Source organism: Elaeis guineensis, chromosome 15, assembly GCF_000442705.2.
Source record: "Elaeis guineensis isolate ETL-2024a chromosome 15, EG11, whole genome shotgun sequence".
Lineage (NCBI taxonomy): Eukaryota > Viridiplantae > Streptophyta > Magnoliopsida > Arecales > Arecaceae > Elaeis > Elaeis guineensis.
The window spans coordinates 61,061,136-61,076,840 of NC_026007.2; the positions used below are offsets into that span (position 1 = coordinate 61,061,136).

The 15,705-nt window shown below is 34.7% G+C and overlaps 1 protein-coding gene across 1 annotated transcript; it reads left to right on the top strand.

The window, feature by feature from the left end:
* The first annotated feature begins 5,910 nt into the window (after positions 1–5,910).
* On the top strand, positions 5,911–10,195 carry LOC105058125 (uncharacterized). Its single transcript, XM_010940922.4, has 2 exons — positions 5,911–6,235; positions 9,673–10,195. The coding sequence occupies exons 1-2, from the start codon at positions 6,007–6,009 to the stop codon at positions 10,008–10,010; spliced, it is 567 nt and encodes a 188-aa protein (XP_010939224.1). The 5' UTR covers positions 5,911–6,006; the 3' UTR covers positions 10,011–10,195.
* Positions 10,196–15,705: the final 5,510 nt, after the last annotated feature.

Here is a 15,705-nt window from a genome sequence, read left to right on the forward strand (position 1 = left end):
TTTTTATTGGATCGAATAGTGGAAAGAATCAAAGAATTCTAGCAGGTGCTAGTACATAGACATGATGAAGACAAAAAGAAACCATTTGAAGTTTCAACTCTCAACTGCTTCGTTCTTCCTTCTTTTGTTCTCCTACCCTCTCTTATTCAACACTTTGGGATGCAGCAGCGGATATAACCAGATCGCCTGCAGAGAAGGAAAGACCAACAACAATAGAATGCTTATGTGGTGGATCTCTTAGGAGTGAACATTGTAAGTAGTACTTGAGCAAGATCCAGGAAAGGATATTTATAGGCACTTGAACTAGGAGGCAGGAGGAGGAGAAGGATTTACAACGTAGTTTGGAGATCATAAAAATAAGATAAACTAAGAAGCACTTGCAGAGAAGAAATTGTTGGGCTTTTTATTTTCTTCATACTCTCCATTGCTTGATGACAAATGGTTTCTTTTTCTTTTTCTTGGTCATTCTACTCTCCTCCACACCTAAGACTTCTCTAACAACATGTGGTCCTTTTTTGCCTCTGATTCTCTTGTTGGAACCAAAGCTGTGAGTATAGGTTTCTGAGCTCCAATGGCTTAGAAGTTGGGGAGGCCATGTGCAGGGATACCAGGTTACCCTATGCAACTTGGCCTCCAAGTTTGATAGAGCAATCAAAAGAAATGGTACATAAAGGGAACTATTTTTTTTTACATTTTTCATCTCTATCTGCTATTCCAAGGAAACCCATCAAGCAAAAATAGCTTCTTTTTTACAGCGCATCTCCCGAAAACAACCATTTTCCGCATCATATCTCATGATATGTACTTAGAATTCTCCATTTGATTTTCATTTTTCCATGAGAATACAGTGAAGACCATTATCCTGCCCAACAATCACTGACATGAAATCTCCAAGCACTCACCTGCTTCTGTTTGTAAGTTTAAAAATCTACCTAAAGGAATTAATCCTTTTCTGTTGACAAGTCCATGACAATCAAACAAAACCCATGTAAAAAGCTAATTTTTTTTTGGCAGTTTTTACCATCTTCTGCTCTATTAAATGCAGATGCCAAAACATGACTATCTGCTTGTTTCTTTATCTGTGATGATAAAGAGAATAAAGGGGTTGTTTATTTAGGTTTTAATGGTTTAGGTTAGAGCTGTCACAAGATTAAGAATCTCGGTGTTGTGAAATTCCAGATTTATCTAATCCAAGCTTGGATCCATTTCACTGGCTTGAAATTAATTTCCTTCCAAGTCTGAAATCCAACTGGCCGGCTTGATAAGGCTGGAAAATGTTGCATAATATATATGCATGTACATACACATATATACATATTAATTTACATAAAACATACAATACACACACATGACTGGTGAACTAAATTTTATGGAGCATGGGTGCGGTTCATAGTATATTTAATACTTTTCAAATTTATATCTTATGTTTAACAATTATATTTTCTAAATTTAAATAGTTGAATCAGTTAAAAAATTAATCAATCTTGAATAACGCTTGAAATGAGTTTGATTTAAGCTAAGCTTGAAACAATCAACTTGATCAAATAGACCCGTAATTGGCTTGGTTCAATTAGGCCTGATCAAATGAAGAAAATAATCTCAAACCTTAGGCCCAAAACTTATGTGAAGCCAAATTTGATCATACCTAGGCTGTTGATCGGGCTCAGATTGATTACACCTTCTAGTTTACGTCTAATACAAACAAAAACTAAATCGCTGGTAAAGGTCCAACTGCAATACATGGCAAATTTTTAAGATTTGTTATTTAGCCGAGTCTCCAACCAAGTGGTGTGCTGCAATAGGTCGAGCTGTGGTAAACAGTTCACTAATAACAAACATATATCCCAAATACTACCTCGAATATCAGTTAAGCATATAGATAATGTAAACCATGATTTATTTTTCAAAAGGCACACTTCAGTAAAACCTTAATTGGACTCTAGACCATAAGCATGTTTCGTCACTTGCGTGTACAATAATAGGTATAATGACCTAAGTCCTCATCTAAAAAGAGTAAGTATGATATTATTTTTTTGATGATAAAGGAGGCAAATGCCACTAGAATTTATTGATAAGTAAGGAGGTATATACAGAGATTAGAATATTTGGGGAGGAGTTATAAAGAGTTCCAACATAAACAAGTTCTGTTCCAGAAGCTTTTCTGCACTAGAAGAGAAGCAAATGCAACTAATACTTCAAGTAAAATTGAGACCATACTACTCAAGACAAAATACAATAGATACTTTGTCTTCAAGTACAATCTTAAATATAAGATTTTTAATTGAATCATTAGCCTTGTCTAAGCACTTAAACCTTCACAATGCATACACAATGTATATGAGACTAAGCACACATCAACATAGGTCCTTAATTACATGCTCACCCCATTTAAGTTCTAGCCTTTTATCAAGAAGAAAGGGATTAGCTTGTGGTCAATCTCAAAAAAAAGGGCCCGTGCTGCATTGTCTTCGAGCCATATTGACTGTGAACTCATGAGTCAGCTCTAAGACCATTTATAATGATATAAGCTCCCACGGAAAAGGAATAACAAGAAGGTTATGCATTGAGCCTTGCTAAGTGTTGAAGACCTTTTCAATGCATACTTGAAGTGGTACTGTATGCACACTCCCAATCCATATTGCCTTATGGTAATTATCTACTCATGGTAAGACTTCACATGGATTCGCTACTTCAATGTGCCCTTATCTACAACAAATGGTCTAGCATTTTATGCTTGTCAAAGCATACAGATAGGTGGCTTGTACATGTCCTCCTAACGACCTTACCGAGGTTTCTTTGATGTAAATGATGGTTATCCTGACAGTACTTTGTGGAGCTTATGAAAATTTACAAGAGCGCCTGGCTATTAACATCATATATATAGCTAGATTACAAAAAATATATTTTTGAAATAATTCAAGATCAAGACCAAAGTAGATGAGGGAAGAAGACAATATTGACAGCAAATAGGGTGTAACATTGTTCTATGACTAGGTTTATTGTGTCCATGTCCATGATTATTTTGCGCGAGAGATGATTTTGCTCATTTGTTTGCTACCAGTTGAAGAAAGAACCAAGGGGAGATGGCCCAGAGAAGTACATACAACTGACTGATGGGCGGGTAGGTAGGATGGTGTCCTAACAAAAACTAGCTAGAGACAGAGATGAACAAATGTAGGGAAGATTCATTAGGTGACGTTGGGATCGTTGGAGGCAGACCGGAAAACTGGAGAGGCCAGGGAGGGTCTTTCTTACGTTTAAAGAATGCTGACCCTATTGCATGCTTCAAATATTGACACATGGATACTTTGTGATATGTTGAGGACCGGGAAAGTTAGGTAACCAACCAATGGCTGTTACCACCATCTTTTCACCTCCCCTTTCCTTCGTTCTGAGCTATCTAAGGATTGCCCAAACATAAGACCCCTCAACTCATAGAAAACTGCAATAGTGCCCATTTCCAAAAGACGTTTGGTACCAGCCCTCTAACGCATGTAGCTATACAAGGGTAACCTTTTCAACATAGTTTCAAAATCTATAGAAGTTGATTGGATTTCACCACTATCTTCCTTATTTGGGCCAATGCCCTTGCTGCCACTTGTAAGATACTATATTTCTAGTATCCTCTCAAAATCCTAACAGAAGTATGATTTCTGTATGCAAGAGACATCATTAGTTATTAAGCTACCGGGAAGCCTGGCATCATTTTTAGTATACTCTTTGGTGACAAGAATGTTTATTGAATTATAAAAAGAGGATATGTAATTATTTGTCTTAAAAGTGGTACTGTTATTTGACGAAGAACTACATGTCACAAATATGTTATTAATTTCTTCCAAAGTAATTATATCATGCTTATATATATCTAGACTTTGAGCAAACGTGCATTCACAATAGTTATAAAGAAAATTATCATTGTTATCTAGTGTCATTTGTGTTTCAAATATTTATAAAGAGGCTTATGCTAAACAATCAAGAAGGATGAAAAAAAGTTACTATTTAGTGTAACTTGAAGCATATGAATCACAGGGAGTTTCTAACTAATATGGTGTAAACGCAAGATTTATGTCGTCTGTGATATATTTATCTTATTTAGTAAATTTCTTTGACATTTAGTTGAAATTTCCCTCCAATGACGAGCCAACTTAAAAGGTTAAAGAAACAAGAAACTAATGAACAGTGTGATTGTGACACTTGTCGGTAGGTTGCTAAGCTGGCCATGTAAAGGAGAGTCACATGAACCCTAATTGGGCATGCATGCTCGGCTAACGTTGGTACCAAATGGGTTTAAATATGAGGAAGAGCTCGGATCCATGGTTTTTGTGCTTGGGGAAGCTCAGCCTTGAGAGACTACAAGAAGGGGTTGTGGCTGCCAATTTTGGGAACGCCGCGGATAATGTTTTGGTTTTGTGCGTACCACCACAACTCATTTGCCGATAGGTGGCGGGGGGGACCATATCTAGCCTAGCTAGCTAGTAAAGAATGTAAGAATGTCTTGTAGCGTTGGTCAATGGTATATGGTGTACTTTATCAAAAAAAAATGGTGTATGATGTACTCCTTCAATCTGAAAAAAAAAAAAAGGGTATATTGTGTACTCTTGCATGGCCTAGAGGGAGCACTGAACTCTTCGTCCTTATCATGTACATCTTCCTTGTAGGGTGCAAGACCTCCACAACTATGTAGAAATCGGATTTAAATTATAGAATGGCCAAAGGTGAACAAAAACCCCCCATAATTCAGCACAAAATAAGCTAGATCATTTTTTATTCCCTCATGATACACATCGTGAAAACTGATAGAAATGTCAAATGACAGCAGCCCTTAGAAGATTTCACTTAAGATCATAAACATCATCCACCTGATACACATCTGGAGGCAAAAATACTTATTAGCTTTCATCCGTTAATTTTGTGTTTCCTCTTGAATTTTAGTGGTGTAAGATATGTTTAATTAATATTCTATTGTTAAAGCCCAATGCAAAGGTGCAACAAGTAAGTCAAGTTGGTTCACTGGTTGGCACATGGTAAATCCAATTCATTTTTTAAATCTGTTAAAAAGAAATAATCCAAGTCTAATCCATTTTTATTTAGGTCAGATTTAAGATTTATTTTATTGGCACTTTAAGTTTACATGTCAAAATAGGTCATGAATAATCTAAAAACAAACAATATAAAACCAAATAAGTTACATATCACTTAATTATATTATAAATAATAATGATCAAACAGGACATTATCAATAATATATATATTACAACAAAATAAAGATGATTGATACATCAACTTATTAGTAATATATATATAATAGTTTATAATGCATTGGTTTGAGTTTAGAAAATCAATCTATATCCAATTCATATTCAAATATTTTCCAAGTATAATATAAGAAATTTCATTTTGTATTAGGCCAAGCTATTTTCAGGTCAATTATCAATTAAAAATAGGTGCCAAAGCTAGATAAATTGAAGCGAAACATTCTCTGGCCACTTTAAGATCTATACACAAAAGGACTCAATAAGAAGAAATCATAAGATCATATATGTGCATCAGTATTATTAACATCAGCAAAAACTTGTATTCTCATTGACCAATATAGCCAAACCAATTTCCTTAACTGAGGGAGAGGTGTGCAAGCCAAATTATACATCATGCTTACGTACTCTTCATACCACATAACCTCCATTTACTTGACCTATACAACTCCATATACCCTCCATTTGCTTGACCAAGAAGGGTTGTTTTAATTATTTCACCTCAGGGGGAGGCCCATTAGCATGCCACCATCAAAAGGCGGTACAGTGTCAATGCCATTATAGTAGTTTCCAGACAAAGTCAGGGCATTTGGGAAGCTCACATCCATCCGCACATCACTCGGCATGGGTGTCAGCCTTTAAAAGCTATCTCCCCGCATCACATTTCGAGCCAGCCAACCAAGAAACTAGAGAAAAAAGATAAGAGAGTCTATTATTATTGTTATTACTAGTTGTTCTCAAATTATTAAGGATAATGCCAACGGTGCACGAGTTCCGAGGCGCCTGCACCTTGGTGGCCGCGCTCCTCCTCCTCCTGGGTTTCGCGGCGGCCAGGGAGACGCCCATGGAGCTCTCACGTGCAGAGCTCGTGCGCCTGGCTGGCTATGGGGAGGAGAGGCTCTCCTCCGTGCTGGTCACCGGAGCCATTCTCTGCGACGCCTGTTTGCAAGCCGGGTCTCACCTCCTCTCCTCCCACGTCTCTGGTCAGTCTATAACATGTTTGTTTTGAATTTAACATGTTATATCCAAATTCTCACATCAGCTTTAGTTTTGAATAACAGTAGCAAATAAACAATCTAATAACTTTCGGTTTTTTAGATAAACTATGCATTAGTTTTCTTCTTCTTCTTCTTCTACTACTCAAAAAAAATGGGGCAGTGCAATGGTCGTGGAGCAATTCAATTTGCACCGGACAATCATTTGTCATCCAAATATCTTTTTTGTGTAGTTCTATACATACAAATCATAATGGAAAATATAAGTGATCTTACCCAAAACCTTAATCAAACAGTGCTTCGCATGTGCGACGCGTGTGGGAGAAAGATGAATAATTTTGATGCTTCATTTTTGTTTTAGAAAAAAAAAAAAAAAAGAAAGAAAGAAAAACACTGGGATGGACAAAATCCCAGGTGAAGTCAGGATGAAGGACAGTCTTTTGTTTTTCACATCAGTTGGCTGATGCATTAAAGTGCATTATATATTCCTCTCTCTTTGGTAAAGAAAAAGGATAACTACAAACAAAGAGCCATAATTTTTTTTTTTTCTTTTTGATGTAACAAACTAAGAGTCATGAATATTGATGATATGGCATATCTGTGGAGGCCTATAGGGTTTTTTTGGAAGCAGTTGGTGTTTCTCACATGAGTGATGGATGGAAAAGATGGAGTCAGACGCAAGAACTGGTATTCTAATATATATAAAGAGACTAAAGCTCTACGATTGATGCGTGGGTCAAAATGGTGGTATGGCCTCCAAGGGAAAAACCAGTCTCGTAAGTCTGGTGTTGAGGCTTTGTCTTTATGTCGATGGTGTGATTCATTAGATTATGAGTTTGATCATGAATTGGTCTTGTATGTTTTAATTGTTAAAATATATATATATATTTCATCTGTTTATGTAAATTACGTTTTCTAATCCTTGATAATAATGTCAGACTTATCATACTTGCCAATTAGGTATGCTCAATGGGTAGGTGGCCTGTATCAATGGGTTACCGAGTAGAATTGAAGGAACACGAGTTACATCAATGTAGGAATAACCTATGACATGCCAACTTATACTCTTCCTCAGTAAGCCTGGAGGCATGTTCTTTCTTAAAACAAAATTGGGGAAAAAGAAAGCTTGGACAGATGTTAGAGATATTTTCAGTTTAGGTGGTGGATTCTATCATAATTAATGAGATCACCCTTTTAACCGAAGATTTTTCACAATAGTAGATTTAACAACCATAGAGAGAAGTTAATATGGAGGCTCATAAGTTAAAAAACTATTTTGTTCTCCTATTAAGTGAAGATAATGGTCTCTTTGTATGAGTTCATATTTTAGACGTAATCTGAAACCTGAGATTTAGGTAAGGAGGTTGCAACTAATTCCTGTTTCTCAGGTGTGTGATGTCTTTCCTCTTGAACTATACGGCAAATAACCTATCTTTAGACATGGATACAGTGTAGCATATGTAAACTGTAATCCTAAATGACTTGTAGCCTTAAAAGTTAAGTGTTGGTCATTGCTTCTTACATCGGTTTGTCTTCATGATATGAGTTGTTTTAATTGGATAGCCTAATTTTGACCAGGAAAGTCCAACAAATTCCCAAAAAACAGACAAGAAATAGGTTGAATATTTGGATCAAACATTAAGTCCAAACCCAAAAGTTCAAGTTACCAGGATGATGATAAGCGAGCAGTTTGGATAACTTAGAAAGCGGGTTAGAGAAGCAGCTTTATTTGGTAGGTTCCTATTGGTTTGAGAATGGATCACTTTCTTGCTCTTTAGTACACTTGGAGGAAAATTGAACAAGGGACTTATCTCATTTCATGCAGTGATTTTAACACATACAATAATCTAAATTTTTCTAGATAACTCATAGGTGGCATTTGATGACCAAAATGAGATCACCACAGTGATCTAAGATCAGTGGCGATCCAAATCCTAAGATGATCTAATCCTCGATAATTTAAGATCATTATTTTTAGTAGGCTATGATCCAATAATTAAAGATTCTCAAATATCTATGAATAATCTATTTGATATTCCAAGAGAATCTAAGAATATTGACCATATAATTCCAAAACCATCCCTAATATATTTCATAAAAATATATATATTAATCATATAAAATATATTATAACAAAATAATAATATACTCATTAATATATTAATATATTAATAATCAAAATATTCCATAAAATGTATTTATTAGTCCCATAAATTATTAATTCAATAAAAATATATTAATTTTTATCATAGATTTAATATTTTTATTTATACTTACAATATATTATTCATTAATATTAATATTTATTTTGGTTAAAAAATAAGAAAAATAGAAGTAATATATTAAATAATTTTATTATATAAATGCAAAGTACAATAAGATATTTCTACTCTAATTTCAAATTATTATTGAATAATAATATGATAATAATAAAACTAATAATATAATATAATATATATCATAAATATAATATATAATATCAATATAATATTAGATATATAATATTGATATAAGATATTAATGGTATATTGGTACAGCATTTTTCAGCTAAACTGGGGGATATTTTTAACCTCAAATTTCAAGCAAGACCACCATCTAGAGGTGATCTTAGATTCTCAATGTGAAGAACGGCTATCCCATTATTAAGTTAGATAGTAATTTAGGATCACTACCACGTAAGATCATAATGGTGCAATCAAATATGATAATCTAATTTTCTCTATCCGCATCGTTCTTGATCTTAAATTGATCATCCTATACCAAACACCCCCATAGGGTATACAAGTACCAAATCACCGTAGGTCAAAGTACCAGGAATCCAAAAATAAAAATATAGACACTCGGTAGTTAAAAAAAAAGTATAAATGATATAAAAGCCAATTGTAAAGTTTCTGAGCATGACTCTTGAATTAGTGAAGCATGCCAATATTAATGGCTCTTAGTAACAGGCAAGCTTGTGGAGTTGAGTCATGGTGGTGCACGGCATTGTGCTAAAGCGCAGGCTTGGGCTTGAAGTAGAAAATGGACTTGATGGTACATGGCATTGAGCTAAAACACAGGGACACTAGCGAGCACGTAGGGCTTAAAATGGAGCTGATTTCTTCTATTACTAGTCTCATGATCTCCTATCAGGTTTGAAGTTTTGAATGCATGAGAAACAAATTGCAACAAATTACTTTACAAAAAAGTAAAATGAAGGAAATATTTAACATGTGATGACATGGTTCAATTTAAAGCAAAGACCTTTCTATGGTGCATATTTATTCATCTCTCTCCCTCTCTCTTACTTCATTCTTACATCTCAAACTAAAGCATATTTATTCATCTTTGGCAAGTACCAGTAGGATGGTTGGTGAGTTGCTTGCTATAATTTATTTGGTTTGAACCAAGCAATATACTAACATGAAGTCGTCAATGGTTTGAAGATGCTAAGGTTGCCGTCGCATGCAAAACCGAAGGTCGAAGGAGGAAAGCTTATTGGGTGTATGGAATGACAGATGATTATGGAGAATTCATCATTGACCTCCCTTCCCATCTCCATGCAATCCCACTAGAAGAGGATTGCATTGTTAGGGTCCTAAGAATGCCCAAGAACTCATATTGTCAGCAAATTTCAGGCATGAACTGGAAAGCTATAAAGCTCTCTTCAGTTGGAAATAGCATCCGCGTGTATACTGCGGGAGTCGTACGGTTGAGCTACAGAACTAAACCTTCTCATGCGTGCTTGAAGAAGAGAGACAATGACATGGAAAGCGTTTGGTGAAGGATGGTGACAATTTATAGCAACCATTTCAAATGAGTTGAGAAATTTTATATACTGCCTTATGTGGATATGTTCATCCTTCTGAGATTTCACCATGTATATTTACCGTTCAAAAGTATAGTATGTTATCACAAACAAAAATAATATCTTGTGGACTATATAGTACTAGAAGAAGATGTCGAGACTGCAAGAATTTTTAACATGCCTGCTCACTCGTTGGAAGAAAAAAACGCTAGCTAGCAATAAGAAGAAAGAGAGGAAAGAAATAAAAGATAAAAGATTAGTTTCATAATTCTTCAAAAGCAAAATTAGAAATACAATATACTACCATAAAGAAAACCAAGAATTGGCTTCTTATTTGAGAAAATGTTGAGATCATATGGCATATATCATCAAAGAAACTCTCATCGGAGTAAGCATAAAGATTGAATGTCACATCAATAACTGAAAAATATGAAAGTTATGTCACTGCTATCATCACAATGATGAGATTCAGAGCCATGAACGTTTCTTTTAATCACATTAACGTATAGACTAAAACCAGTCTGCAATATTGTAGAACCAAATTTAAGCATTGCATTACAAACTATCAGAAGAGCCCTCAACAATGCTTATTTCTTAGGTTGACATATAACAAGAAAAGGCTAATTATTGTTAGCTCAGTTGGTGGGCACCTCTTTTCCGAGCTTGTCTTTGTGGGATGTCCGGGGCCACATCTCCTATTCTCATTTTACATAAACAGGTATAGAATGATGAGAAATGCTTTTGCCTTCCTGTATTTATTAAAAATTAAAAAAAACAAAAAGAAATTCTCTTAGAAAATCTTATACGGATGGGCATATGTGCATCCCAGTCCTCACATGCACTTATGCAGCGGAGTTACGCTCATATCTCATCAATGTAACTCTTCACTTATCTAAGAGATAGTGCATTTAACATAGCCTATTTTGCAAGTGATTCATAATTTTCAATTCTAATGGATTTCACTGGAGGTTTTGGAGACAAAGCCCCCTAAATGTTGTCACCTGGTAACCCAGTAAATGTTGGGATGCAAAAGGGCAAGGCTGAATTGTATATTGTTTCGATTACGGCCACTGGGCTAGCTCATAATTTTGATTCCCTTGGTCTAGTCTGGGCAGTTTGCATCACCATATAATAGAATATGTGGAGCCATATATAATACATGAAATGCAAGTGTGACACATCCTCCCTTGCTGCCTAGGTGCTTTGTTGATACATGAACATGAGAGAGAGAGAGAGAGAGAGTGCTTGATTAGTTATAAGCTCAACATTTTTCCCCCAAAAAATATTTTAAATTAGGCATGCTGAAACATCTATTAGCTGGATTAATTAGCACCCCCCTATTCTAAAGACTTGCCTTTGAAGGAAGTCCAAGATTTGAACTGTGCTACTGACACATTACTTGGGTCCATCTAGGGCTTGGAAGCAGGTCAGGCTAGATTAGTGTTGAGGTTTACTCTCATCTGAAACAAATTGGCTTCATGTCTCAAATTTAGATCCATACTTGACCCATATGTTGATGTATCTGAATCTAGTGATGTCTCCTTTCAAGTTTGATCTAAATCTATTAGGCTAAACTCAGATTTTTGATGTTTTTGTTGTTTGTTAGGACCCAACTGGTTTATATTTAATTTTAGAGAGACATACTTTTGGGTTTAATTTTGGGCCTCATTCCTAACCCATGGTTTTTAATTCTGGGTTGGACCAAGTGCGGGCCGGACCTATTGTCCGCTTTTGGCCCACCATCTTCCTCTTGGGGCCCACAGAAACGCATGGCTCGACCGACTCGCCCTCGGCCTTTCCACGGACCTCTACTCTATATGAGATCTAAACTTGGACGGTACACAATTTTCCACCTCAGCGAGGGTACACCATATCTTAAATGGCTCATCGTATCATGGATGGAGGAACCACCGTTGGATTCCCATCTCTGTCATGACGTCGACGCCTCACTACATTCCCTGGCTTTTTAGATTCTCCTCCCACGTGCGTTGAAATATTCTTCCCCCAATCCCTTTCGTTCGAAGGCAAGGAAGGATTCCTCTTCCATGGGAAGCATCACTGGCTGATTAGATTCCAAAACGTGCTTTGCCGACATAAAAATCGGACAGAAAAAAAAAAAAGCAGCTTCCATGGAATGTCGGCTGTCTCTTTTTCGACCCCGAGAGCCCAAGTGAGTTCATCCAGTTTAAAAATAAATATCCAGAAATCGTGAGAGTAGAAACCATTTCATCCCAGCTCACTTCATGAAACCAAACGAGCATGCATTTGGCACCACTATCATTTTTTCTGAAAGAAAATTAGAAACAAAAAAAATGGATACCTAATTGTAGTTTTTGGTAGGTCAGCTCATAATTCACTTATATAGAATATAACATATGTCACTAGCCAGAAGATATTATTTGAGTTTCTTGATTCTATATAAGCATTCAAAGCCTATCTAGCAAATAACCATTGGGATCGAATACATGCTTTCCTGGGCCGTCATATACTTCCCCATCCATTCAAGTCCAGCGACAAACACCACGATCAATTTAAACCCTGATGTTTTCATTAGATTAAAAATCCAAATTTATTCAAATTTAATTACAAATATCACAATCAACTAATAGCCAGTTCAAGTATTTTTATGCTACAATTTCTCCTAATCTATATAGGTCATGAACCGAGTCCGTTCTAATATCATTTGTTACAATTTAGAATCTTACCCAAAATGACTAATCAAAAGATGTTATTTGAGTTTCTTCTTCTAAATATCCAAAATTTATTTAATGAATAATTAATATGAGACTAAATACATGCTCTTGTATGGATTTATATAATATTATATATAAATAGTTGACCATTAGACGCATCGAGAAATTATATCTGCATGTATCTAATTTCTTTTTCCTATATTTTTGAGTCATCTCAGCTTCTCTATCAATTTATTCAATGAGAAAGTGCATGTGAGACAACTGGATATAAAATGAGATGTTGCAAAAATGACCACACGTGTTCATCTCACACATCTCATTATGCAATGAGCAGTCATGATCAGGTTAATCCATCATATATATGTTAGACATATTCCATGAGCAGTATTTAAGCATACAATAATCCACAAACTTAGAGACACTTGAGATATGCAAAATGATATAATTTGAACAGCGATAACTCATTTGCATTGATAATTCAATCAAACTTTATAAGACACTTCTTACATTGATGCGAATCATGGAACCATCAAAACAGTTGCTATTGGAAAATGGGAGTTTTCAATTGAAATAACAGCATTCTTCAAGACTATAAGACCATCAAAACAGTGGTCCACACCTCATTAGTTACCACACGGTTGCCATCTAGAGTTGGGTTTGGGGTGTTCATGGAATGGGGCCGGTAACCAGTTAACTCGACCCAAAATCAACTCAAACTATAAGGTTTGGATATGAAAAATAAACCCATTAACTTTTTTGATTAGGTTAGGATTCCAAAACTAGATCCAGAGTTTCCTTGGTCCAAATGTATATATGCGCGCACACATATATGTGTATGTATGTATGTATGTATGTATGTATGTATGTATATAGATATATCATATGTAGATGCATAAAAGTTAACTAGATAGTATTCAAATTGTAATTCATCTCATTCCATCAAATTTTAATGTATGGCATGTGTGGCTAAGGTTGGTAGTTGTTACCAATACATTAGTTGATTTTTATATGATTTTTTCTTTTTCTTGTTCTTTTTAGGTGCCGTGGATATTTAAGTGACAAATGCAATAAGCAAATAGACATTTTCTTTTAGGTAAAATTCTAATATTTTTTATATGATTAATATTTTTAGTGTTTTCTAGATCCATGAGACAATAATATGTGCATATGAAATATTTGTAAAGCTACTCTAGAAATATAGTAAAATAATTTGCTGAATAATTAGGATGCATTTGATTCGCAATCAGAATCAAAATCGAAATGAATTAAAGGAGGAATCAAGATGGCTGTATCACCCAATGCGTTTGGCTCATAATCGGAATCAGAATTGAGATCAAAATAGATTTTGAATATAATAAGAGAATAGAAGTTAAATTTTGGAAGATTGGGATATTTCCGTCTTCCTTTGGAACTGGAATGGAAATAAGATTTCTCCCAACCAAATCCCTCATTCCTATTCTTGTTTCAAAGTCTAACTCCTCCAACCAAATATTCCTGTAATTAATATCCAAACCTAACTTGATACATGACCTGTTTTAGTTTTAATATTAGGTATGGATGTAAAGTTTTAATTGGATTCAGACTTGGATTTGGGTCCAATGTTTATGTTAGGGTTTTGAGTGCTGATGATATGACTACATCTGATGAGTTTGGGTGTGGATATGACCAAACCTGATCCATTCACATCCCTAACTGTGATGCACTATGAGATGGAATGCATTGCCATCATTGCTATCGGTCGCAACTATTACCGCACAGTTGGGGCAAGATTACGTACCTTCTTGGTCCACCATATCATGTGCTAGGCCTTAGGTGGTCTATCATATCTAATACTAAAATTGAATGGTATGAAAGGTATCGCACAAGATCTTGTTATAGAATACCTTAATATGGAGTTTTGCAAGTTTTTTATCTTAACACACAAACAAAAACCCAGACAAAAACCCCATGGCGTAAGTCATCTTATATCATTATCCCATTTTTGGGTGCCACCATTTAAATCGAAGTATATTGTTTTCATTTCTTGGGTCCACAACATTCATTTGCTCGTCTCCGTCACCATGTAAATGATCCTATTTTTTCATTAGGATTGAAAGTGAACCGGATAATATTCGTTCGAATCCATTTTCATATCTAAATCTATTAAGATATGGACAAAAATCTAAATCTATTAAGATATAGATAAAAATTTGAGTATCTAAGTAATATTCATATCCATATCTATATCCGTTAAAAATAAATAGATGTTGATATGGATAGACAAATATCCGATTCGTATCAAAATATCTGACTCTTTTTATAATCCGATTTAATTTATATAGTATTTATCAATTTTTAAAAAAATTATACAATCATATTAATATACTATTAATTTAATTTACTATCGATTTAGTAATACCTTTGATTCTATGATCAATTTAATTTTCTGATTTATAATCATATCATTTTCATACTTCATATATCTGATTTATATTTATATCTATTTAAAATAAATATAAATATAAATTTTTATATTTAATTAATATCTATATTTATATTTATATTTATTAGATAATAAATATGAATAAAAATATATCCTTCTCTAATTCGTTTTTGACCCGATTTCAATCCTACTTTTTATAGAACTGACATCTTTTATTTTGTATGTGTCATGCGGTTACAAGTCTTCCGCTCTATGAAGTACAGCAAGACAACACCTGACCCAGTAAGTGGTGGAATAATTTACAGTTTATTTATAACCACTGCTTTTATATTTTATTGAGCCCTGTTCTTGATTCCAAACAACCATGATGGCTTCTCAATGGACTCTTCCAAACTCATTGGAGGACCGAACGGGGCTTAGAAAACAAAAAAAGAGCCAAAATAAGCAAAAATTACGAAAGGCAGAAAACTAATATTTCTTAGAGGAAAAAAAAAAAGTTGAGGAATGAAAAAGGGGGAAAAAACTTATTTCCTATTTAAAAAGAGAAAAACAATGT